The sequence below is a fragment of the Vigna umbellata genome, chromosome 2, assembly GCF_029865625.1.
Source record: "Vigna umbellata cultivar VRB3 chromosome 2, Vumbellata_1.0, whole genome shotgun sequence".
NCBI lineage: Eukaryota > Viridiplantae > Streptophyta > Magnoliopsida > Fabales > Fabaceae > Vigna > Vigna umbellata.
In genome coordinates this window covers 38560595-38585254 of record NC_142166.1, presented here as the reverse complement: position 1 = coordinate 38585254, position 24660 = coordinate 38560595, and the positions used below count along the sequence as shown (strand labels likewise).

General features: G+C 32.5%; 2 protein-coding genes across 2 annotated transcripts; one reads left to right on the top strand and one right to left on the bottom strand.

The window, feature by feature from the left end:
- Positions 1–1003: 1003 nt before the first annotated feature.
- LOC124827934 (uncharacterized) lies at positions 1004–3837 on the bottom strand. Its single transcript, XM_047301124.2, has 5 exons — positions 3579–3837; positions 2151–2404; positions 1812–2035; positions 1479–1658; positions 1004–1370 (listed from the first exon to the last, which is right to left on the bottom strand). The coding sequence occupies exons 1-5, from the start codon at positions 3835–3837 to the stop codon at positions 1004–1006; spliced, it is 1284 nt and encodes a 427-aa protein (XP_047157080.2).
- Positions 3838–21070: 17233 nt separating this feature from the next.
- On the top strand, positions 21071–23547 carry LOC148203947 (ethylene-responsive transcription factor CRF4-like). Its single transcript, XM_088106734.1, has one exon. It carries the CDS (start codon positions 22139–22141, stop codon positions 23156–23158), a length of 1020 nt encoding a protein of 339 aa, XP_087962860.1. The 5' UTR covers positions 21071–22138; the 3' UTR covers positions 23159–23547.
- The last annotated feature ends 1113 nt before the right edge of the window (positions 23548–24660 follow it).

Sequence of the window (24660 nt, the reverse complement as noted above, 5' to 3'; positions counted from 1 at the left end):
AATGGCTAGAACTTCAAAGAATGCGGGAAGATATTTTTGGGGTTGTTGACACTACAAGGTAATCAGAATAACCCCTATGTTGTTTATGTGATAATAATTAACATTGTGTTTGAAGTTTTTGTTATGAATAACACAATGGAGCTAGTAATGCGATGTGTTGCAACTATTTTAAGTGGTGCAATGAAGAAAATGTTGATGAAAAGGATGCTATTATTGGGAGGCAAAGGAGGAAGATTTTTGATCTGGAAAACACAGTCAAAGCTTTGAAGAAAAGGATCCAATTATTAGTAGCAGTGGTTGGTGTTGTTAGTGTAGTGAACATAGTTATGTTCTGTGTGTTTTTAGGATGATGTGTTGTGTGTATTTTGGTTCAACTTATGATGTGTTTTAGGTGGTCGCAATCTGGTTGAATGCAGTGTTTTTAGGTCAATGGAGATGAACTGTTGTGATATTGAGGTTCTGCCTATGTCTTTTGTAATGAATGATGAAATGAAATTTGTGTTAGTAATTAATTGTTCAATTTAGTCCCCATTTCCATTAATTATTTGCGAATATGGTCCCTATGATGATGACTGATGTGTCCATAAAGCAATAAACAACAATATCTTTGCAATTGTATAAAGCATAAAAACGATATGTTTGCATAAACAGAACTGAGGTCATGGTTACATGTAAGGATTTAAACTCCAATGTACATCAAAACATATCAAGTGCCACTTCCAAATGTTTAGCACACAAGTAACCAATTGGAACAAAAGAAAAGTACAACAACATTATAACATTATAAAGCACATGGTCTTCTAATTGATAATTTGTCCCTTCTTCTTTTCTGAGTTTGTTCTTCTCTGGATTCCTGTATTGGTTGTGGAGGTGCTTTAGATTGTTGTGTCATTTCCTCAATTGTTCTTCTCTGGATTCATGTTGAGGACGTAATGGGAAATTATTTTTGTTATGTCCAAGTTGACGCCAAATACTACATTTTTTTTGCGGTGGCCACCGTTGGTCATTGGGTCTCATCCCTCCTTAGCTCCCATTGCTCCAACCTTCTTTTTTTCTTTGATCTGCCAAGTAATATTCTCTTCAATGGTGGGAGAACGTTTGGGTAGGATTTTCTTTCCCATAACAGGTGGTCATTCACAGGAAATATGATGGAGGCATATGTTTCATCGTACGTGGACTGTTTGAAGGAAATGGGTACATAATCTTCTGGATCAAAATTTAAGAACTTCATGGCTGCAGTTACATGGCAGCAAGGAATCCCAATAATAAGCCATTTCCTGCATGAACATTCTTGATTGTCCAGGTTAACTACAAACTTGTTTGTAATCTGTGCAAAATGCCTAACTTCATAGAGTTTTTCTGCAGACCAACTACCATGAAGTAATAGATGAATACAAGTTAAAAATTAAGTGATCAATACGGCCATTTTAATCACAAACCAAGTGCCATCACGTAATAGAGGGAAAGAAAAAGCATACCTAGGGATCCAATTTTTGGATAAATTTGACTCCTTTGTAAGTCTCTTTCTAATCTTGGGACAGATATCAAAGTCCATATTACACATCTTAATTCTGTTGGTTGCCCATCTTTTCATGAGATATACTTTAATTTCTTCAAGCATGGTTATAATTGGCTTTCCTCGTGCATCAACAATCACACTATTAAAACATTCACTCATGTTATTGGTTAGTGTATCACAAAGTGCTCTACCTGTAAATCAAGATATAGACCAAAACCTATTACAAGGAATAAAAATGATGTTTATATCCACTCTACATGTCATCAATGTATTGATAAGGACCAAAGAATACCTTAGCGAGATAGCAATTAGGTATTTGTAAGCCTCTTGATTGACTTCCTTTATATTTAACATTTCTCTTTCCAAAGCTTGGGGGTATGTATTAGTAGCATCCTTCCACATCAGATTCTTCAAGTTTTGTCCTGAAAACTTTTTCCTGAAATTTGCATATAAGTGTCGCATGCAAAATCTGTGCTCTGCCCTAGGTAACAGTTCATATATAGCTGGTAATAAACCCTGTAAAAAAAGGACCAAATTGAACATTTTAAACAAAAACCAGGACCAATTTAGATATGACTAACACAATTAATATTAGGAAACAAAAATAGAGACAGATCATAAATACATTTACCTTTTGTTGATCAGACATAAAAGTGCATGAATTGTAGACTTCAGCACCCCTAAGGTCTTCTATCAACAACTCCAAAAACCATGTCCAATTATCTTTATTCTTTACTTCCATTATTGCATATGCCAGAGGTAACATTTGGTCATTAGGATCTCTACCAATAGTTGTTAATAACTCCCCCTTATACTTTCTTTTCAAAAAACATTCATCCAAACCAATAAATGGCCTACAAGCAGGGGTGGGCAAAGTATACTGCACTGCATTATACTATAAAAATTTGCAGTTAACTATAAAACAGTTCTCCTAAACTAAACTGAACTAAAAGTAGTTCGGGTGAACTGAACTATACTGGTTTTTAGTCCACTCATAGTACAGTGTAGTTCAGTAAACTAATTTTTAGTTTCATTCATTCTATCATTCCTACTTCGTCCATTCTACTTCTTTCTTACCTACCAAATCGACTTTTATATATCTTTGTTTCCTAGAACATAATTGTGTTAGTGTGCATAAATATCTAATCCTTGGATGCTGAGCTTTTCAAGTAAACGTTGAACAGGATGATTAGGACGAGATGGATTTACAAGAAATGAAAGAAGCAAGAAAAGCTTATATGGCTATTGTTGCTATTACCAAGGAAAGACAAGACGAGGAATCTATTGGCAAGAAAAGCATATTATTAGTGTTCAATATCTATTATCACTTGCTACCATTGCCTCCAATAACCTATCACTTTCAACGTAAAAGTATTAAGATTGATATGGACAAACAGAAAACTCAGATAGTTAAAAAGACATATTTTACCTTTATGTTATAAACTTGGATAAGAAACATAGAAATAAAAGAATGGAAGAATACAAAGACGAAAGAAGATAGTACTATAAAAGTTGTAATAGAAAAAATATTATAAAGCAATGAAATTATGCAACAGAAGATATGATAAATGATTAGATCCGAGAAAGCAAGAACTTTAGCAATGATTAAGGGAAGAGTGCCTTGTATTTGATCAAGTTGAATGGTGTGTGAGATTTGCTCGAACACCTGTGGCTTCAAGGGTTTTCAATTTGGGGATGAAATTCTCAATTAGGGAGAAACTGTGGTTCACAGTTAACTGCACTTAAATTGTGTAAAGTTCAGTTTGTTTTAACTGAACTGTAGAATAGCTTAATTAGTTTTAGTTAAAATAAGTTTAGTTTTTTTTAAGTATAATATAATTCAGTTAATTGTAGTTCCAATACAGTTTGGTGAATTATGTCCAGCCCTACCTACAAGAGAGGAAGCTAACAATGCAAGCATTCAAACAAACATAGAACCTCTAAAATGTTGTTTCACCATTGTCAGTATCCACTTTAACTTTTACTGTTGATCCAGGGTTACATCTCAATAATTCATGTGCATAGTCATATATTCTTTTGAACTGATTTTTATAACTACCTTCAACTTTGAAAGATGCAATTATCTTTGCCCTACGAGCTTTAGAAATTGTGACATTGGTATTCCATTTCCTCAAAGCTTTTGAGCGTATTTCATTTATCTTCAAATTCGGATTTTCATGTAGTGAATTATCTAATGTCTCACTCAACCACTTAACATTCATCATTTTTATGTTGAATTGCCTACTGCAAGCATGATTATCCAAAAAATTTCTCAATTTCCATGTCCTACATCCTTCCAAATAGCCACAATAAGCCATCCATGGACAACTTTTTTGGGCACCCAAACATCTCACTCATACCCTTTTGTTATCATTCTTAATAAACTTCAAATTCCTTCCACCATGGACTGCTAACTTCTAACAGCATCCATAAACTCATTTTTATCCCTAAACTTTGTTCCCACTTCCCACTTGTATTCAGACATACTCTTTTGCATAACAAATGTCCCAAATGGACCACAACTTTGTCTTTCATCACCTACATCCTCACTTCCACTTTCTTTTGGAGTGGCCAAAAAATCAGACTCCCACTCATCATCAGACAACCCCTGTCATATGGGTTTTTCTGGCTACGTGCAATATCATCTGCATCCTCACTTTCACTTTCTTCATTTTCATTAACTTCCACTGATACAACCCCTTCTATATCGTCCAAAAGTACTTCATCAACATTTACATCAACATCCAATAGTCCTTCATCCCCTTCTCCTTCATCACTATCCAGTAGTCCTTCATCCCCTTCTCCTTCATCACTACCCCCTTGTCCTTCATCATCAAACACACTTGAACTAAAATCTTCAACGTGAACTTCTTCCTCCACATGCACGTGTTGTCCATCCTCCACCTCTACTTCCTCCTCCTCCCTCTGCACTTCATCATCCAAACCATGCACCTCTACTTCATTCAAACCATCCACTTCATCTAAACCCTGCCCCTCCACTTCATTCAGCACCTCCACTTCATCCAAACCCTACTCCTCTACTTCATTCAAACCCTCCACTTCATCCAAACCCTGAACCTCCACTTCATTCAAACCCTGCACCTCCACTTCATCCTCATCCCCCACCTACATGACTATCTTCTCCACTATCTAAACTTCCATGACAGAGCAAAATAACTCGTTCAATTACTTCATTTTCAAGCACCTCTGGCTCATCCTCCACACCGTGGACAACAAACAAGTTAACTTCTCCAAAATACTTAGCAACGTTTACCATGTTCATTGCACCTCTATCATCAACCAACTTATGCAGAATATTTTGAACGCAATAAAATATGTCAGTCACTTTAATATACCCCAATTCCTTAATAGCATCTACCATTTCGAAATAACTCCATTTGTCAGGGTCGATACTCCAATATGTCATTTCCCCACCAACATATTCAAAAGGAAAATTATTTACTAGGGTCCCACCATGGTGGACCACAACATTAAACTTCTCCTCAGACATCCCAAACGCAAGCCTACAAAATGAACTTTATGGGCATGGGACCACTATATAAACGCTAAAAGTAACTACTAACAGGTATGGGAAACCAAAACCAAAGACAAAAAAGCGACAATGACCTTCACACAACCAATTATAATACGTTACACATCAATGCCCTAAACAGTTTACACAAATGTTAAAAAAATTCTAACTTTTCCAAAATCTAACACTCACAAACCAAAAATTTTCCTGCTTTCACACTATTGAACAAAACTATTAGATATGAATGCTACAAAGCAAAGATTAAGAACGCAAACCTGATTTTTCCAAAGATAAATGCTTCCAATTCGAACAACTCGTCACTGGTGTTCTCTTCCAAACCTGTTCTTCCCAATCTCGCAGATTTCCCTCCCAAACCACGATCAAAACTTTACAACTAAATACCTTTAATTTAATTTCAAAAGAATAACCCTAATAAAAGAAATAGAATTTGAAAAATAATAAATCCAACTAACAACGCCACAAAGGACTCCACGTAAGCCAATTTCACTCTGTAATGCACATGTGGACATCTCGCCATTAACGATTTAGACGGTGTTTCCTAAAAGGACCAAATTGAACACAAATTACATTCTTTGGGACTACATTAAACAGAAAAAAAAAATTGTGACAATTTTGACATTATTGATTAGAGATTTCTCATTTCCATCTTAAGAGCATATATATATGGTTATAACTTTTGATAAATTATGTTTGGTTTATGAATAGAGCGATTTAGAATTAAAATCAATAATAAAAATAAATTATTCTTACTTGTTTAAGCTTTATTGTGAATTCATCAAAGAAGACATGAATTTCTCTAATATCTTAGTGCTAGAAAATTGGTTTTGTGGTGAATTACATTACTTCTTCTATATGAACAAATAATCAATAAAATATCTTATTAATCATTTGGTAAGAGAAAATTTATTAATTTGTAATCTAGCAAGTATGCACGATATGCTCAGAGCAAAAGTTTATTTGATTGTAAGTCAAACTATACAAATTAATATATAAATATTATTTAATTTTTTTAAAATTATTACTTAATTATTTATAAATTAATTTTATTTTATCTAATAAAATAATTATTATTAATTTAATTTATGTATTATTATTTAAATAATAATTAAAATATTTTTTATGAATATATTAAAACAGATGTGCCACGTCCGTTAACGGATGTGATCCGTTGAATTTTTTTTTTTAGTTTTTAGTTTTTTAAATTTTTGTATTTTAAATTAATATATAAATATTATTTAATTATTTTAAAATTATTACTTAATTATTTATAAATTTATTTTATTTTATTTAATAAAATAAGTATTATTATTTTTAATTTATGTATTATTATTTAGATAATAATTAAAATTTTTGTTATAAATCTACTAAACGGATGTGTCAATCCATTAACGGCTGTCTACGTCCGAGTGACATCCGTTGAATTAGTTTTTTTTTAGTTTTTAGTTTATAGTTTTTAAATTTTTTATATTTTAAATTAATATATAATTATTATTAATTTAATTTATATATTATTATTTAAATAATAAATAAAATACTTTTTAAAACTCAACGGATGTTTCATTGAAGTTTTTGTTTTTTTTAAATAAAAATAATAAACTAAAATATAAAATATATAAACGGAATGTTACATCTGTTTTATAAGTGTTTTATAATGGAGTGGTGCAGGGAACCGTTGGTGACGGTGAAGAGAGCAACTCTCTTTATATTTTGTTTGTTCGGGCTGAACATTTACATCCGCAGCAGAAAAAAAAGGAAATTGTTTCCTGCACCCATCAATTTTCAAAAACAAACATTTTATTAAATTCGAAACAGAATTTCTGAAATTTTAGGAATAACATTCCTGCAGCAAAATTTCACGGAACATCATTTCCAGAATGAAATTTTTAGAATAAAATATCCAAAACGTGTAAAATATATTTTTTAACATATCTTTTGGATTATATTTCTGAAGCAAACTTTTCATATAATGTCTTCGGGAATGAGTTTTCTGCAGAATATTTCTACATGAAATGAGTTATTTTATCATTTTCTCTCTTCTTCTTTTGCATTAGGGATTCGGTGACGGCAACGGCGGTAAAGGTGGTGTGGTGCAATAGTGAATGATGTTTAAGTATTTTCCTTGTATTATAGGGTGCAAGAAGCAATTGTCCATAAGGACTTAAAAGAATGAAGCTCTAATTAAAAAATCATTCCTTGTATTAATTAAGAATGAAGCTCTAATTTTCCTTGTATTATTCCGAAAATCATATTCTTTCCTGAAAATTCTTTTGGAAATTTTGTTACCAAAATCACATTTTGGAAATCTTATTCCAGAAAATGACTTTTACGAAAGATAAAATGTTGATATTAAAAAATTTGAGGAGGTGCAAACAGTAAATGCCTGGGTTTGACTAGTTGGTATAAAACGAACTTTGGATCCTAATCCAATAGTGAAGATGATTTGAATTTTGGAAGAAAATTGAAAAGTTTCCTTTGAATTTTTCTGCTTATTAGAGATTTGTGAAACAGTTCAATTACTCCCTCAGCTGCATTACCTGTCAATGTCGGGTGAGTTATTATGAAAACTGAACCACCACTCAACAATTATAAACTTCTGCTATAACATTAAATACCTCTTTTCGCTCTTATTTATTCAATCTTCATATCACTCTTGCTAAACTAAACTCATCTAATTCTGAGTAGTTAAAATTTTCAAACAATTTTTTAAGATATAATGTCGAAAAGTACATTTCCAAGCAAATAAAATTTAATCTATATGCGAAATTTATCATAGTTTATAAGGACGGTTGTTTGTACGTGTATGTAAACTTAACCAAAACACGTCTAAAATAATCTACGAGAATTAGACAGACCATTTAAATATATATCTTATTCGTAAAAAAATAGACACTCAGAAAATATACGTGCTAGTATTTACTTAAAAGGTGACATTAATCAGTGAGATAAAGATACTAATTATAACAAAATTATTTTTTTCACATGCAAAAAAGAAAATTCTATTTTAATTTAACTGATTAATTTTGTTTCTCAAAGATTGTTGACTAACAGCAGGCAAGTGGAATGCATGTGATTTAAATGGTGAAAGAAGAAATAGGGAGAATGAAGCTTATTTAAAGTTTGAAAGGACTAAGAACATAATTAATAAGAGACATAATCATGTAATAGTACAAGTAGTAGTAGAAAATAATCAGAAATAGGAATATATATATATATATATATATATATATATATATATATATATAGCTACATTCATTCTGGCGGCCACATCAAACGACAACCGTTATATTAGCGGAATCCCTCCAACCACTCATGCATTAACTAAACTTCTGCATTGAGATACATAGAGTTTCTGTTAATCAAAAAACATCATATCTTTCATGTTTCCTTTCCATATCTTATAAATTCTAAAAATATATGAAACTCAACTTTGATATTATTATTTAATATTAATTACTACGTACTGAACTATATTTATTTCAGTTTCTGCTCCTTGTGTAGTAAACTTGTAGTTTAGTCTTTTTCAAGAAAAAAGTTTTAATAAACTTTTTAGAGATTAACCTAACCCAATCTGGTCTACCCAGTGACTGGTTTGGTATTGAAATAATGTGTAAACTGAGTCAGTATGCCTAATTGTAAAACCAGAAATTAGAAATATGAAACTAAAAACTAAATAAAGTTTTTCGCCATTTATTTGAAAATATATATATATATAATATGAGTATAATAGTGTGCATGATTACCATTGATCTTCTGGCATATTTAGCTTATAGGTCTCTCAGCTTGATTATTTTAGCTTTAATATCAACCTATCGTCTTTGTCTGTATTAGCCTGCCACTCGAAGCTTTGCGTGAATACATATAGTTTGCACAGATGATAAAAGACAATAACTACAATTTTTTACTAAATAATATTCTTTAAACAAAATAAAGTGATTACGAAATAACAATTGTTTCCTTAAGTAGATAACTTACCTTTTTATAGTGTATGGTGAAATCTTGTGAACATGTTTTAAAATACTTAACTACACATAAAAAGATCTTGAGACACACGTACACCCTTGAAAAACCAACTTAAAAAACATACACAGTTAAAGTCATATATACTTTAAAACAAAACAAAAAAAAAAGTTGCAATTGCTCGAATAAAATCATTAACTATTCCACATATGTTCTTTTCGAAATTTCTTTGTTGAACCATACATAAATGCTAAATTTCATTCTTAAATGAGAATATGTATGGGCTGTTGTGTTATATTCATGCGTTTATGAGTAATTAAAAGTAGAGGTTACTATTTTAATATTTAAATCATCTATTAATTTGTTGAAATCCATATAAACAATTTATAAATTGAGGTATTGTGTAAAAATATGTAGGGGTTATTTTGTTATATTTAATGTGAGATTAAAAACTAGTGGAGGTTATTTTAATATTTAAAGGGACTGTATGTTTGGATACATATGATTCTCCAAAAGGTAATAAATAGTTGCATTTGAATTGATTTTACCATGATTTACGAGTCATGGTAATGTTTACTAAAACAAGCATGATATTGGTCGATCCATGTTCGTTGATATGTAAGTACATCATATACTTAGTGTTGTATTTTTGTATATCATGAATCTTTAGTGTTTTAGAAAACTTTCATATATGTGGATTAACTTTTGAATATGTGGATTAACTTTAACACTAATTACATTTTTTAAGAAATAAATTTTGAAACTAATTTAATTTTACATAATTATTATTAATCATATTTTATATGTTATAAATTGATCTTATACGAGTCTTTTACCATTATTTAGTTTGAAATACTTGTTTAAAGTGAGAAGGAAGAGTGCTTAAGAATGTAAGATTGGTATGGGAGAGGCAGGAATTGAAAGTGGAATTTGTGTGTTATATTTTATAGGGTTGAGAAAAAGCAAAGACATAATATATGATGTATGAAGAATTAGAGTGTTTAAATATGTAGGGACATCGTGACCCATGTCGTGTGTGTTTTAATAGTTAGTTTAAGGAGAGTGGTACTTGAATGTGAGTTTTATATTAACAAGTATAGGTGCCCAAGATGAAGGTGTAGTTTTAAAATAGAGGGGCATTAATTAAGAAGAAAAGAATATTAAAAAAGGTGTTGCAAATGGGTCGTGCCCACGAGTGGGTTTGGAGAGAGCAAGGCCCCTGAAAACCCGGATGATTAATTAGAAAACCCAAATACCTAATCTCAGTTCCATGTACTGCTCATGGCCTTGTCTGTTTCTGAGGACAGGCCCACAACGAAGGGTTGAATTTTGGTGCCAAAAATATCTCTAATCAGTGGAATTTTTACTTGTCATTTCAACTCACCACTTTGAGTCAATGCATGCAGTTCCTTCGCTGGAGCTGTCGACAATTATATAATAATATCAATGCACTTACATAATCTAATAATATGATCCTTCTTATTACCATGGCAACAGATTATTCATGAAAACAATGAAATCTCATGCAGCGCACTCAAAAATCCTAATAATAATGCTCACTTATTTAATGGATTGTGAGAAGTTTGAAGTGGGAGCCAACTTTTTTGCCCAGACTAGACAAGAAAAGGAAAATCACATGTCTTGCAGTTTATAAACGGCATACAATATGCTATCATACGCGAATAAAGCTTGCTTCGGTTTCGCAATTAATTCCCAAACACAAAACCAGAAACCGTGAAGGAAAGCACGAGCAGTTATGCTTTTGCAGGACACCGTTTTTGGACTTCTCCTCCCGCTCTACCAAATCCCCTTATTCTCTCATTTCACTTTGTCTTTCTTTCCTTTTCTTCTTTTTTAGTCCTACCTTTCTCTTTTTTTCATTTCAATTTTTCCTAATTAACCAAATAAACATATTACAATATTCTATGTGTCTGTAACCCAACCCAGCTTCGCTCATATCTCTTGTTCTTATTATTCAATCATTATGGGATTAAAGTTTAATGACAACAAAAGCATGTTCCTTCCACCACCCCCATTTTGAGGCACAAAATTTTCGTTTGCCACCAAATCCTAGCCATTCTGCATATTTTTCAGAGCAGATTGGGATTCCAAATTCCAAACCAATCAGAACATAGTGCTAATTATCAGTCTTTCTTGGAATTTAGGTTCTCTACACTATAATAATTAATCATTGATTATTGGAGAAAACAAATAGTATCCACTTTCACCACTGTACAGGTGCCACTCAGAAAACGGTGCCGATAACCGGTAATAAAGAGTGGGACCAAACAGGCTCAACGTTCACCCCTCCGTGTCTTGTAATCTCGAGACAAATTCCCCATGCGACCATGTTTCTCTACTTCCACACTTTGCACTTGCAGCCTTTACTGTACTCCATACTTCACATCACTCCTTTGTGTCTACACTATTTAAAACAAGATATTGTTATTGCAAACCTATTACTATGCAATGCACTGCATGTTACATATTAATTGCGACCCTTGTTTTTGTTTTAAATAGATTTACTGAGTGAACGAAATCTTCCTGAGATCACTTACATGTCATACGTGCATGTCAAAGTCGCTCTACCATTTTTTTATGGGAAGAACGAATTACTATTAACGATCCTTCGATAAAATAAACCAGACGCGATCTTTTCTAGATCAGACAAAAAAAATATCAGTGCTTTCTCGAGCCCATTTTCTTCATTTTTTAACAATACAATAAACATTGTATATGCATTAGAGTTTGAATCCAAAAAAGTAAAAAAAATTATACTGAAATATACATATATATAAATATATATTTGTTGTGTGTGTGTGTGTGTGTGACGCTAATTATGTGGGACTGAAAGAAAGTCTGATAACTTGGTCTGGACACATTCATGCGCACGTCCGATACACGTCTCTTTTGCAATAGTAAATTTGGATTTTGGAATAATCCTGCAAGATATTTTTATTTAAGTAACTCAAATTCGATAGAGGGCACGTGATCTGCTTGAATATTACCTAATCTTCATCCTCAGTCAAAATATTAAAAAAAATGTATATTCAAACCCGACCTATAAAACAACCAGCTGTTGCCGTCTGTAAAACACCACCAACACATATTGTTGAGTTAACCTCTTCTTTTTTTTTACATTTTTACTTTTGTAATTAATTAATTAATTAATGTAAGTTTAAACACTCCACACTCTGATAATTAATTAATTGTCAGAAAAAAAATTATATTGTTTTCTCTTAACCCATATGTCGTTTTAATGATGCAAAATTTTACTTTTGAACTGCGTCTAATTTATTTAACAGAATGAAAAACTTAAATAAAAAAAAAACAATTTTTTTAATCAAGTATTACATTTATATATTTTGTTATGTTTAAACACTAAATTTATCCATTTAAAAAGCAAGCTTTACTAATGGTAATTTACCATATTTGTCTATGAAAACTAAAAGACATTTTTCTAGTAAAAACATTGGGCCTTAAATCTGGGTAGTTCTATAAATCACAAGTCAAATAACCAATATAACAGTCTTTTGGGATGATGAATCGTTAGCTTACGAGAAATAAGTAGAATACCCCATTAATTGTGTTTGTGAGTGGAAACATAAACGATGTTATAATTGAGAAATACGTCTAAGAAAAGTAATTCTTTTGGTGTCTTTAAACTCATAGATTGTGATTTTCTTACTCCTCTAAAGGGTAAAGTATACTTTTAAAAGTAAAGTGTGATTTTTACCATTTTTAATTAAAACGGTTAAGCCGTTGAACATGTCATGCACGGTGAATAGCAAGGAAAGAGAGAATGTGATGGACAGCTAAGATTTCAAAAGTGAAAAGCCCTTAATCTGTTATTTTTCTTTCTTATTTTTAACAAACTAGTGTGTTTTTATTCCCCCACTGAATTACATTTGAGTTGAATGAGATTATTTTGTAGGGACAGCAGCGGAATGCTGAGTAAGTGTTGGAATTTAATACACATTAGATCTTGGTCATGGTTTTCTTTAAAGTTGTTTTTTGTTCTCTCTGCGGATTCACAATCCTTTTTCGTGTTTAAAATTGTGTGTGTAATGAGTTTCGACCTTTTCTAACTCTTTTGCTTTGTAAGTTAGAGTACCTCCCGTACTCTTTATTATTAACAAAACTTTCTGCTCATAAAAAAATTGCTGTAGAAACTCTTCCAAACAGTATTTTAAGAACAAAAAAAAAATCCTAGTGAAATTTATAAATTTAGTTCGCTTTCCCTCACGTTTGCAGTTCGAGAACAACTTTATATGAGAAAGAAAAAGCTTAGCAAGGCAAATCTGATTCTTTTTTTATCTCCTAGAGAAAACTGCATAATGTAGGTCTTTTACTTTTTTGCTCTTCTTTTGGTTTGGTTTACTTTTGGGAATTATATTCATTGCAATATGTCATCAAGGCAGCATCTTTTGATTCGGAGAGCAAAAACTTACTTTCCATGAAGGGAGTTTTTATTTATTTATTTTAAAAGTAATTTTTTCAAAAACAAAGTGTTTGATCTGATTGTTCTCCAATTTAGCTATAGTTGTGAAACGTGGAAAGAGTCACGTGACAGAAATTAGGTTGGTAAGTAAAGAAAATGAATGATGCGTAGAAGTGTGTTTGGTTGGTAAAAAAGGAAGGTATTGCGTTTTGTTTGTCTGTTATGTGATTTCTTGTGATATGGTTGAAAATTATGACACACACAAAACCAACATCTCTTGCTTCGGGGAGAAGCTTATGACCGCGTTCTTAGTGAAGATAACATTTAATATCATTCCATTCTGTAATAATATTATTACCAATATCATTTAAAATTCACACCTCTGAAGCCTTCCCACCGTTACTGTCTTTTTTTTTTCTTTTTTTCTTACATGGAAGTACGAGCTACGTTGTTCGATCTCAAACACAAAAACAAAAATTAATACCGACAACATACTGATTAAAGCTTCAAATTATGCGGCAATTGGCCCATCTTTTTAGAATACCTCTTATAATTCACTAATTTATGTTTTGGGAGTTATTACAGTAACGTGACCTGCTCAACCAAAAATTAACTATTTCCAAATTAATTCAAAACTCTACTTATGTTTATTTAACATTTTTTATTTTTATAATATATATCAGTTTTAGATTATGTTTGAAAAAATGCATTGGCTAAGGTAAAAACGCATTTAGTACATTAAATCAAATAAGATTTAAGAAATTCATTTTTTTTTTATTAAAAGTATTCGTACAAAAAAAGACCAACACATACTTCTGTTTCCTCTTTAGAAATCTAATATTATTTATTTCATTAATCATCGTGTTAAAATAATTCATATAAAAATACCATACACTAACACAAAAAATAAAGTGTTAAGATTATTTCTCTTGATAAAAGAAATTGTCTAATGAAAACTAAACTGTCAATATATTTAGTGATTGCTCTACTACAATACTAATACGAAGTATTTATATTATTGATAATCTATATGTATTTTTAAATACTATCAAAACATTTTATTAATATAACACATAATGCTGTCAAAATAAATTAGTTGTTTTTATTAAAAGTTTAATTTGTTCATGAAACCAAAATTACAATGGTAAAACATTGAAAATACTTGATGGATAGATTAAAATTGTAAGTTCTGGTTTTGTCTACTGTCTGAAAGATGGCAAGTTATTTCCGTTATAAGAATTCAATCCAAAAAATTACTGTTTTAGAAATCTATCAAGTAGTTAAACCTAATAAAGAAAACTAAACAAACAACTACCTCAATATAAACTGTTATTACTAATAGCAATTAATATAAAAAACACAATATAACTGTTTTTATACTTTTTATAACTAAAAAGGTTATATATATGTGAGAAAAGAGATCGATCCGTTTTTACCAAGCACAAAATATTTAAATTACACAATCAATACTTTTATAAATTAAAAATTTAATCAACTCCGCATTAAATTTCATGATATTTTCTTAACTACCATGTATATCAAACTTTACATAATTTAATCATTATATATATAAATAATTACTATTATTACATTACGTCTGAAAATTAATTGGTTAAACTTTTGTACCTGAAGTGAAGATACATCTCACAGGAAAATTAAAAAAGTGAGCGAATATTACGTAGCAAAGGAATGAAATTGAAAACGAAATGCCATGAGCATTATTAAATTAAGTAATTGAATTAAGTTGGTATCCTTGGAGAAATGGAACAGAAGCATGGTTGAGAAGAGAAGAAGATAGAGAAAGTTAAAAAAAAAAAAATATTGGTATATATAGAGAGGAGAAGAGTTAAAAAAGAAATGAAGGGAAGAGTGCATGATGGATGGCAGCTCAGTATTCAAGTTGCACAACATAAGGTAGCTTAGCTAGCGTTGAATTCACTGAACCCAAAGGAGTGTGATGTGCCGGTCACACTCAATTCAAGGGCATCGAATCTCGTACGGACACACAAACAACGAAATACTTAAATCCATCACTCATCATTTTCACTTCAATTTTCAAATAAATATTCACCATCTTTCCATCCATATATATCTTTTTACTAGCCACGAAATTATAAGAGATTATGTTGAGTTAATTGAAGAGTCGGTTGTTTGAATTTTAATATAAATGAAAAAGTGGGACGGAAGCCACCGAGCAATTTGTCGAATTCGGTGTTCTTGGCTGTGTGTCTGCCTTGGCTTAAACTTTTTGTTTCACTTGGCTCAATGTCAATGCAGCTGCTAGAGACTCATCATAGGACCACTTTCCAAGGATTCATTACTCTTAACTCTCCTTCTGTCTTTGAAGATCCATATATCCATATTTCTATTGCTGCCTTCGGTTACCTCTCCTATATCATGGGATCTTTCAAACACACACAACATTGTTTCAACTTTCATCTTTTAATTTTATCTCAACATAAAAGGTCATTCACAAACACCAAAAACCCAAGGTCAACATTTTTATTATTTTTTATTCCATTAATACCATTAAAATCTTTTATTCACTAAAAATTTACGAACTTGGCTACGAAATTAGCAACGTATGATTTTATATTTTGGGAAATGTCAAATGTGTCCACTTGTCCAAACCAAGTTGCGTTGGATACCTCCTTATCCCATTCATTGATGCCAAGTATATATACCCATAGGTCTCTTGTCTTTATAACACTCCATTTTTGTTTGCTTCTATCAATGAAATCAATAATATTCCACCTCCCTATTCAACTACTATAGTTTATAAAACAGAATTCGGATATATAGTCATTAAATTGGTTTATATGTGAAGCTGTCATTTTCACCACCTTTATAAATGATTTTATTATCATTCTGCAATTTTTCTACTCAAAAGGATTTTTGTTTTCTCATAATGTAAAAACAATGTACACCTTTATGATTTATTAAATGATATATAGATACACACGAGACTTATCGGTGTATATGAACTTATAATAAGTAAACAAAGTGTGAAATATCTAAAAGTATAGTGAATGGACGTTTCACTCTTAATGGTCACATGTTTTAGCCAAATTATTCGTGCATGAATTGAACCGCGTGAATTTATACACAGAACAAACCCACAAAAACAAAATAAACCATGCACATACATTATGGACTAGTAATTTAGAATGATAAATATGTATGTTTTATGAATAAATCCAAGAACTGATATACACACAATCAAGAGAAAACCAACCTCCCAAAATTAGCCAAACGTACCCTTCGGTTTTTCCCTTACAGAGGTACACTTGCATTCCCACTACACCAACATGCACGTCCAATCTATATTTATTATTAATTAATGCAATACAGGACACGTTTCGTTTAACTTATTGTCTAAAGTACTACCTTTTTTTTTTTTTAAATTAAGGAAAATACGCATATGATTTTCGTCTTGTACCTATTTATTCAAGGATTTTACCTAGATGAATTAAAAAAAAATTGTAAGAGTTTATATTAGAGAACAGTAAAGCAACACGACGTTAAAGAAAAATTAAACATCATATTTGTGATGATACTAGATTCCGGTCGTAAGATATTAAGTTTGATCTTTGATGTTTTTAGAAGAAAAAGAAAAGTGATTTTAGTACGTAATGCATATGCATGTAAATATGATTAAGTTGAATATGTTTAAAATGAGGAGTAATGTTAACAAAAATAGCATTAGTGTATGATACGACATCTATCTAACCACAAAGGATGCCGCAAAAACCAAAACTGGCTTTCGAGTCGAAAACGGCAAGGCAGTCCCTTTATTTTTAACAGAAATATTTAAAATAAATTAAATGTTGTTGCATTTATTTTTATTTTTAAATATTTGTCGAATTCTTATTGAGAAGCATATCCACCAACAGGTTCCTACGTGACACATAAAGACGTATGCTTAGTTGCCTTATGAGAAGCCAGATCACTCGTGTTTCACTAAACTCTACAAACTATAATTTCTTTGTTCTGTTTTTCTTTTATTTCGGTTTGGTCACTTCCTCGAAATAAAACCAAATTGTCGGCAATTTTGTTTTATGTACTGTTTGCCTTTCACGTACTTCCATGTCTCTTCCAAGGAGCCGGTCTTGGCTTCTAGCTACGCCCATAAATTTACCTTCCAATTTTTTAGCTCATTTTTCTATTTTATTTCTACTTGTTTTTAACTAGAAAATTTGGAAAAATGAAGGTCAAAATTTCATTCTTAGCACCGGTTGTCATCTTTTACAGGTCAAAATTTCAATATGTTGCTAAACTTAATTTTGTATCTTTCTAGCAGTTAGTTCCAAGTTGGATTTTTCTCAAAAACAGCAAGTAAACCAAACACAATCAAGTAAGCCACTTGAATTATGCTCACTATTACTGATTTATAATTTCAACAATTTTTTATTTCGGCTTTAGAAAAACAGCAAAAAATAAACAAGTTGATCATTTTAAGAATTGTTTGATGAATTTTAAAAAAAAAAATATTTATTTGAGATTTTTCGGTACATCCACGTCAATCTAGCTGGGATTGTTGGCTCAACTGTAATGCCTCTGCATACCATTTTTATCGTTAAAAAATATATGTAGTCTTGCTATCAATTTGTAGTTATAAGTTAAAATCTCTAGTAAAATTATATAAAAATTTTACTTATGAGAAAGGTTTACCCTCTAACTGGATGAGTTGTTGGAGCATAGTCAACGAGATATTATTATTGATAAAAATGAAAAGAGATCATTTGGTACATCTAATTTTACCACTTATTTGCATAATGAATTGAAGAGTTCTGGTGGAGTCTTTTCCTTATAAAGTTGGGAAAAAGAAGGAAAACACTCTGTTGCCTTGTGATAATGAAAGAAAGAGGAGAAGGCATCATCACATAGATATTATTAAAATAATGAGAATCTAAAAATAATTATCTTTCAATAGTTTTTGTTTTTCAACTTCTTTCCTACTCTGTTTATAACATATAAAAGCTACAATTATTTTTCTTGATATAATTTTTTTTTTAATTTTATCCAAATGAAGAAAGACAACGGTTTTAATCAATTATAAAGATAATTAATTATGAAGATAATTTATTATTAAAATACTTGAATTGCGAAATTTTCTCATACATATTCAATGTACCCAATTTATTAAAATTGAAATTCGGAAATAAAATTAAGATTTTTCTGATTTTCTGTTTTTGAGTAAATGATTAAATATATACTCAAAAAAACTATGGTTTAGCTAAATTTAATACCCAAAATAAGAGTCAAATTTTGTTGTGTCACCACTAGTTAAATGAAATTAAAGTGAAATATCTTTTTGGTTATGATATTAAACCTTGCTTTTATCAACGATTGATATTTGTTAAAAAATATAATTAGTATTTTATTCTAATTATGTTTTTTGTTTCTATTTATAAACGTAAACTTGATAGAATTTGAAATCTTACTTAAAACAGTTTATTGTTAATAGACAAGAACTTCGAGACATAAAATGCAACGAATACGAAAAAATAACACTTTTAAATTGAAATCATGGACGTGGAAGAAAGAATATAACTTGGAAATGTTAAACGGTTCAAACTTAAAGACGTTCATACAACTTGAAACCACTTTGAAACATAAATACAAGAATGTAAAACTGTAAATGTACGGAATTGTAAAATGGCGAAGAAATAAGTTGTGAAGGAAAATAAATAAACATGAAATATAAAAGCAAGTGAATGGTAAATTGAAAAGAAGAGAAAAGAAAAGAAAATGAAGAGCAGGAATTAAATTTTGAAAACGTGAAGACTAAAACATTAAGTCATAGGAGAAGATGAAATGACAGATGTAAAGCTAGTATCTAAAATTAGGTAAAAACTTAAATATTGCTATCTGAACCAATAACAATGTTGGATGTGCGATGTTGTGATTCTGCAGATTAATGTAGTGTGTTTCAACGAAACAAAGATCGCACATCACTGTCCCTATACATAGATCTTTTATTGATAAAATCTAACTATATCAAGAGAATTTAAATAACTGTTACTATCTACCACATGACTTGGTCTCCTTTCAAATACTTTCGTCGAAAACCTTCAACTCTATCACGTTACTTGAAAAGGAAATTAAACACAAGCAAACACGTACACATTTCTATTGGAAATTTTGAATATTGAAGAACCCATGATTAAACAATACAGCAACCTTATTTATTGGAAATTAATGATGACTATCTAAAAAGATTCGTACCTGTGTCTTTGAAAAAATAAAACAGCTCTTGTTTTTCTAAAATAGCTTCCATCATTTGGGTATTACTTCGTACTGAAAACACATTCTTTGATCACATCTTCATGTGTTATTTTGAAGTTGACTATTGTATGTTGTTATCCTAATCCCACAAACTCTCAACTTTACGTATCTTCTCTGTTGCATGCACGTCTTCATCCCTTTAGAACAGATCATACTCAAATCACATGCTTTAACGTTTATCTCAAGCAAAACATCTATTGGTTTAAATGTTTTTGTAACCAATGTACCTTTCTATGATTCTAACAATTTTATACGAGATTAGACATTTGATACTTTTTTATATTTTTAAAGAAAATTATTATTTTTAACATCAAGTGATCCCTTTACTGTTTTAGCACGATCACACTCCATTTTTGTGAACATCCATCCATATTTCATTCAATAATAACGGAATTTTCTCATTTACTGTCACACGTAGCTTTCCTTATTCCCCATTCTTTACAACGCTAGTCAGTTATTCCCCTTCGTCTAAATCATAAGATTATAAAGGAACTATGCTCCTAACCTAATAAGTCAAAGGACTTAAATCATACAGGTAAGTAATTTCCATACGCCTATAACTTTATTGTAAAATTCATTAAATTTAAGCTTTACATACACTTAGGGTTTAACCGGTGCGTAGATATTTTCACGAGTGGTCCATTGATTTAATACCACAATCAAATCTATTCGATGAATGATTTTTTTTTTCTTTTATATAGTACTTAACTCATAATGATTTAATACGACAATTGTACATTAAAAAGCAATTCTGATTAGCAGAATACGAATAACTTTGTATCTGTGAAAATAATTTTAAATAATGCACAAATATTTTTAACGTTCTTTTGCAAGTTTTAATCTATACAGTACATACTGTGAAACGGTGATGGGTGAGTGATTAAGAAATGCTAGTCAGCGCGTCGAACATCATCGAGTCGAGGGTGTAGACGGCTCCGTAACTGACGAAATAGATATTTTAATTTATGTAAAATTTAAAGTTTGGTTTTTTAATAAAAAGTAAAAGAAAGAAAAAAAAAAAAGAGATATTAAATTTGGGATGTGAATAGGTGGGGGGAGCAGTGGTAAAAGAAAAATTGATGTAGTATTTTGTACAAGGTGGAGAGTGGAGTGTAGTTAGGACGTGGTGTACAGCGCGTAGAGTTGGATTATCTCGAAATAACAGAGAGCAGAAAAAACCCAGAGACGTACAGAGTGGAATTGTAAATGGCCGCAAATTCTAGGTTGCCCGCCACGTTAACTTGTATCTCTAGCTGTAAAAAGTAAAATATAATAATGATTTAACATTTAACAAGAAAAATAAAAAACACTGTGAGTGAGAGTGCTTAAAAAAAGTTAATGACCCACACACACACATGACTCACCCACCAGTGGCAGGGGAAAAGGTTGAATTAGGAAAAATAGGGGTTCATTAGTCAAAGCATTTTGACTCAAGAATGGCAAAGGGGCGGGTATCTTGGGCCTCACGTGACTCACATCACACCATACCCAACCATGTGCCATATGATTAATCATCACCGTTAGATGTTGTCTCATTGGTGTCCAGGGCTCATGTGGAACCGTATATGCAACGCGTTTCAATCGCACGGATGCGGCGACCCGTATTCTTCCGCCTTCTCACACCACCTACACAACTCCCTCTACTTCACCCCATAATTTATTTATTTTTGAATAAATAAAAAAGACCGTATATACAGTAGTATAGTAGTAAACAGCAGTACGTGTGTTATTCATTTAATTTAATTTTTGATTTAATTTAATAGAGAGTGATATTGTAATCGTTGGGGTTTGGGGTGGGGGATGGATACTATAAAAGAGGAATTGAGTGTTAAGGAGTGGAGAGTCTTGGTTCTTGTTTACCGATTGAACTAGAGGTCGCAGAAGTAGTACCCTAGAACCTGCACAATCTGCACTTGTCTTGCCTTTCTATTATCCTCACTTTGAATCACAAGATATCCTTTTTCCATTGAAGGGCGCCACTAGAGGAAGAAGAAGTTTCAACGAAAGTCTCCGGCACCATCTCATCTCATCTAATCTCAGCGACTATTGGAATCACCATCCTCTCAATAATTCCCTTTCTCTTTCTCTCAACCCCCATGATGTCAAAAGTTCTTCTTTTCTCTTTATTCCTATCACTCCCGACCATGTCGACTCCCTTCCGTTTTTAATATTTCTTGCTTTCCTCTTTTTTCCTTTTAACCTTCCCTTACCTTTTCTAACATTTCTCCCCACATAAAACCCCCCAACCCTTCTCCTTCACGATTCCTTCTCTTTTATTCCCAAACCACGCCTATTTCTGTTTCCCGCTACAGTCATTACACTACCACCACACACACACACACACACAATACTAACACTACTACTCATAATACTATTACTGATGGAAGACAGTATCCTATGTAAACACACACTCCATCACACCCTCACCAAGAAGCTCCTCTCAACCAAAAAATCCCAAACCAATTCAAACACAGACCGCAGAGTAGTCCGGATATCATACACTGATCCGGATGCCACCGACTCTTCCAGCGACGACGAATCCTTCCCCTTTGCCCGCCAGAGAATCAAGCGCTATGTCAATCACATTGAGATACAAACCGCCACCGCCGCCGCCCCCAACGTCCTTTCCAATGCTCGCAAGAGGCCCGCCGCCGAGCCATGCCGCCGCCAAGTCAAGCTCCACTCCGGCAAGAAGTTCCGCGGCGTCCGCCAGAGACCGTGGGGGAAATGGGCCGCCGAGATTCGAGATCCGGCCAGAAGGGTGCGTCTCTGGTTGGGAACTTACGACACTGCCGAAGAAGCGGCCATGGTCTACGACAATGCCGCTATCAGGCTTCGCGGCCCGGACGCCTTGACAAACTTTGTAACGCCGCCGCAAAAAGAACCTCCGCCGGCTGCGGCTGCGGAGGTTCCCGAATTGAAGGTCGGCGTGGCCGAAGAGGCCTCTGGGTCCGGGTACGACTCCGGCGACGATCATTGCCACCACAACCTCTCCTCCCCCACTTCGGTGCTCCACTTCCGAAGCAACTCGAACGAAGAGAATTCAGAGAAAGCCGAGGAAGGGTTGAGAGAGTGCCAGGGTGAGACCGAAACGAGTTGGTTCGACGAAAAGGGAGAGTTTATGTCGCTGGAGAACTTGCCGGAGTGGAACGACGTGTTTAATTTCGAAGCCCCGGAGTACCCTCTTTTGTTTGAAGAAGAGCGCGTAGTAGATGAGTCCCAGATGTTGGGCGAAAACATGGCGTTTTCCCCGGGCGAAGCTTTCAGCGACACAAGTAGTATTTTGCTTGCGGATTCCCTCATAGATTTCGACAAAGCGTGCTCTCCATCCACCTTCTGCCAAGTGGACGATTACTTCCAAGACATTTTGCTAGCTTCTGATCCTCTCGTTCTGCTCTGAGATTTCTCTTTTCACTCACCATACGTCAATCGTTAATCGTTAATCCTTAATCCTTAATCCTTCCCTTTCCGCCCTGCCTATTCACGGCAGATTTTGCTCCCGGTGGTAAAAATATTAAATAAATTACTTCATCTTTTGTTTTTCTTTTTCAAAGCCAAAAAAAAAGAAGCTTTATTTTCGTATTTTATTTATTCAGTTGTTTTAGGTACTCCGTTACAAATAACGAACGGAGATTAGTTGAGTTGAGAGTGAAGTTTTGTTTAAATTTTAATTTGTAATACTTGTTCCTCTGCTTAATAAGTAGGATGGTTGAGAAGCGAGAATGTTGTAATGTATATTTGTCCAGTAAGATGTGAATCCAAGTGTAATGGAGTTATTTTCTTTCTGTATTGTTGCGTTTTTCGAAGAAAATAAGGAAACATGGCATTGACGATTGTATGTGAACGGCGATGGGGCGCTGATTGCGGTCGTGGCCGGTCAGTCGGTGGGTGGGGTGCGGTGAGGGGCAGAGAAGAGTAGAGGTTGTTGGTCGTTTTTTGTTTGTTAACATGCGATAATGTGAATTTGAGACTTTGACTTTAGTTAAGTGGTTCTGTTTTGGTCTTAATGTTTTTGAAAGAAAGAAAAAACAATGTTTAAAACGTTACCGAGCGCACGCGGGGCGAACATAAAATCTTTGGAGCCTTTAGGTGCAAGCGCCATGCCATGCTGCCGCAAAGAAAAAGGTCCAAAGAGAAACGAGTGCGTGTGTGTGTACATCAAAAGGCGGAACTCAATAGGACTGTATCAATTGTCGCCATTAGACTTTTTCACTTCACAAAACTTGTTCAATTTTTTACCTCCCCCAAACCAAAAACACTATCTTATGTTAAAGCTCTTCAAATTCTACACCTTCCAATCAAATCCGCTTCATTACCATTTATTTCCCCAATTATTTTACCTTCCCCTACAAATTAACTTACATTCTCCATTATAATGACAAATAATTGCATTTAAATGTTTTTAAAACGTTTGTTTAGTTCGTTTTTAATTCTAACAGAAGCATTAGGTTTGAAAAGTCCTTGTTAGATTATATTCTTTCGGTCAACCCATAAAATATGCAAAGGTGGGGCTGAAAAGTCAGGTTCAACAAGCTGGCCGAAGGATGAAGGAGAGATGTATCCTGTGCATAATTTTCTTCTTTTTGAAATTTTATCCGATTGATATGACACAAAAATGAAATACGAGTTTAACTGATATGACACAACATCATTAATATCATACTGCCCAAAACATGAAAGCAAGGTCAATTTTGTTCCTGTATCTTTGGTTTTAAGATATTAATTATTACTAGAGAAACAAAAGTAATAATATCTAATACTTAAAAATCATCTTAATGGTAGTCATTTCTAAAAATTAATATTATAATGCATTAATATTTAGATTACGAAAGATAGAGTATTTTTGTGGTGATAAATTATTTGCACACGCGAAGAATTGAAAAAAAAAAACTTGTGCACAGC

Excerpts from the sequence above, each read along its gene's own strand:
- LOC124827934 (XM_047301124.2), bottom strand. The coding sequence starts at position 3,837 with ATGGCTTATTGTGGCTATTTGGAAGGATGTAGGACATGGAAATTGAGA. Across the intron at positions 2,405-3,578 it reads TGCATCTTTCAAAGTTGAAG|TGCAGTATACTTTGCCCACC; the intron begins GTAGTTATAAAA and ends AGTATAATGCAG. Across the intron at positions 1,371-1,478 it reads TCCAAAAATTGGATCCCTAG|TTGGTCTGCAGAAAAACTCT; the intron begins GTATGCTTTTTC and ends ACTTCATGGTAG.
- LOC148203947 (XM_088106734.1), top strand. The coding sequence starts at position 22,139 with ATGGAAGACAGTATCCTATGTAAACACACACTCCATCACACCCTCACC.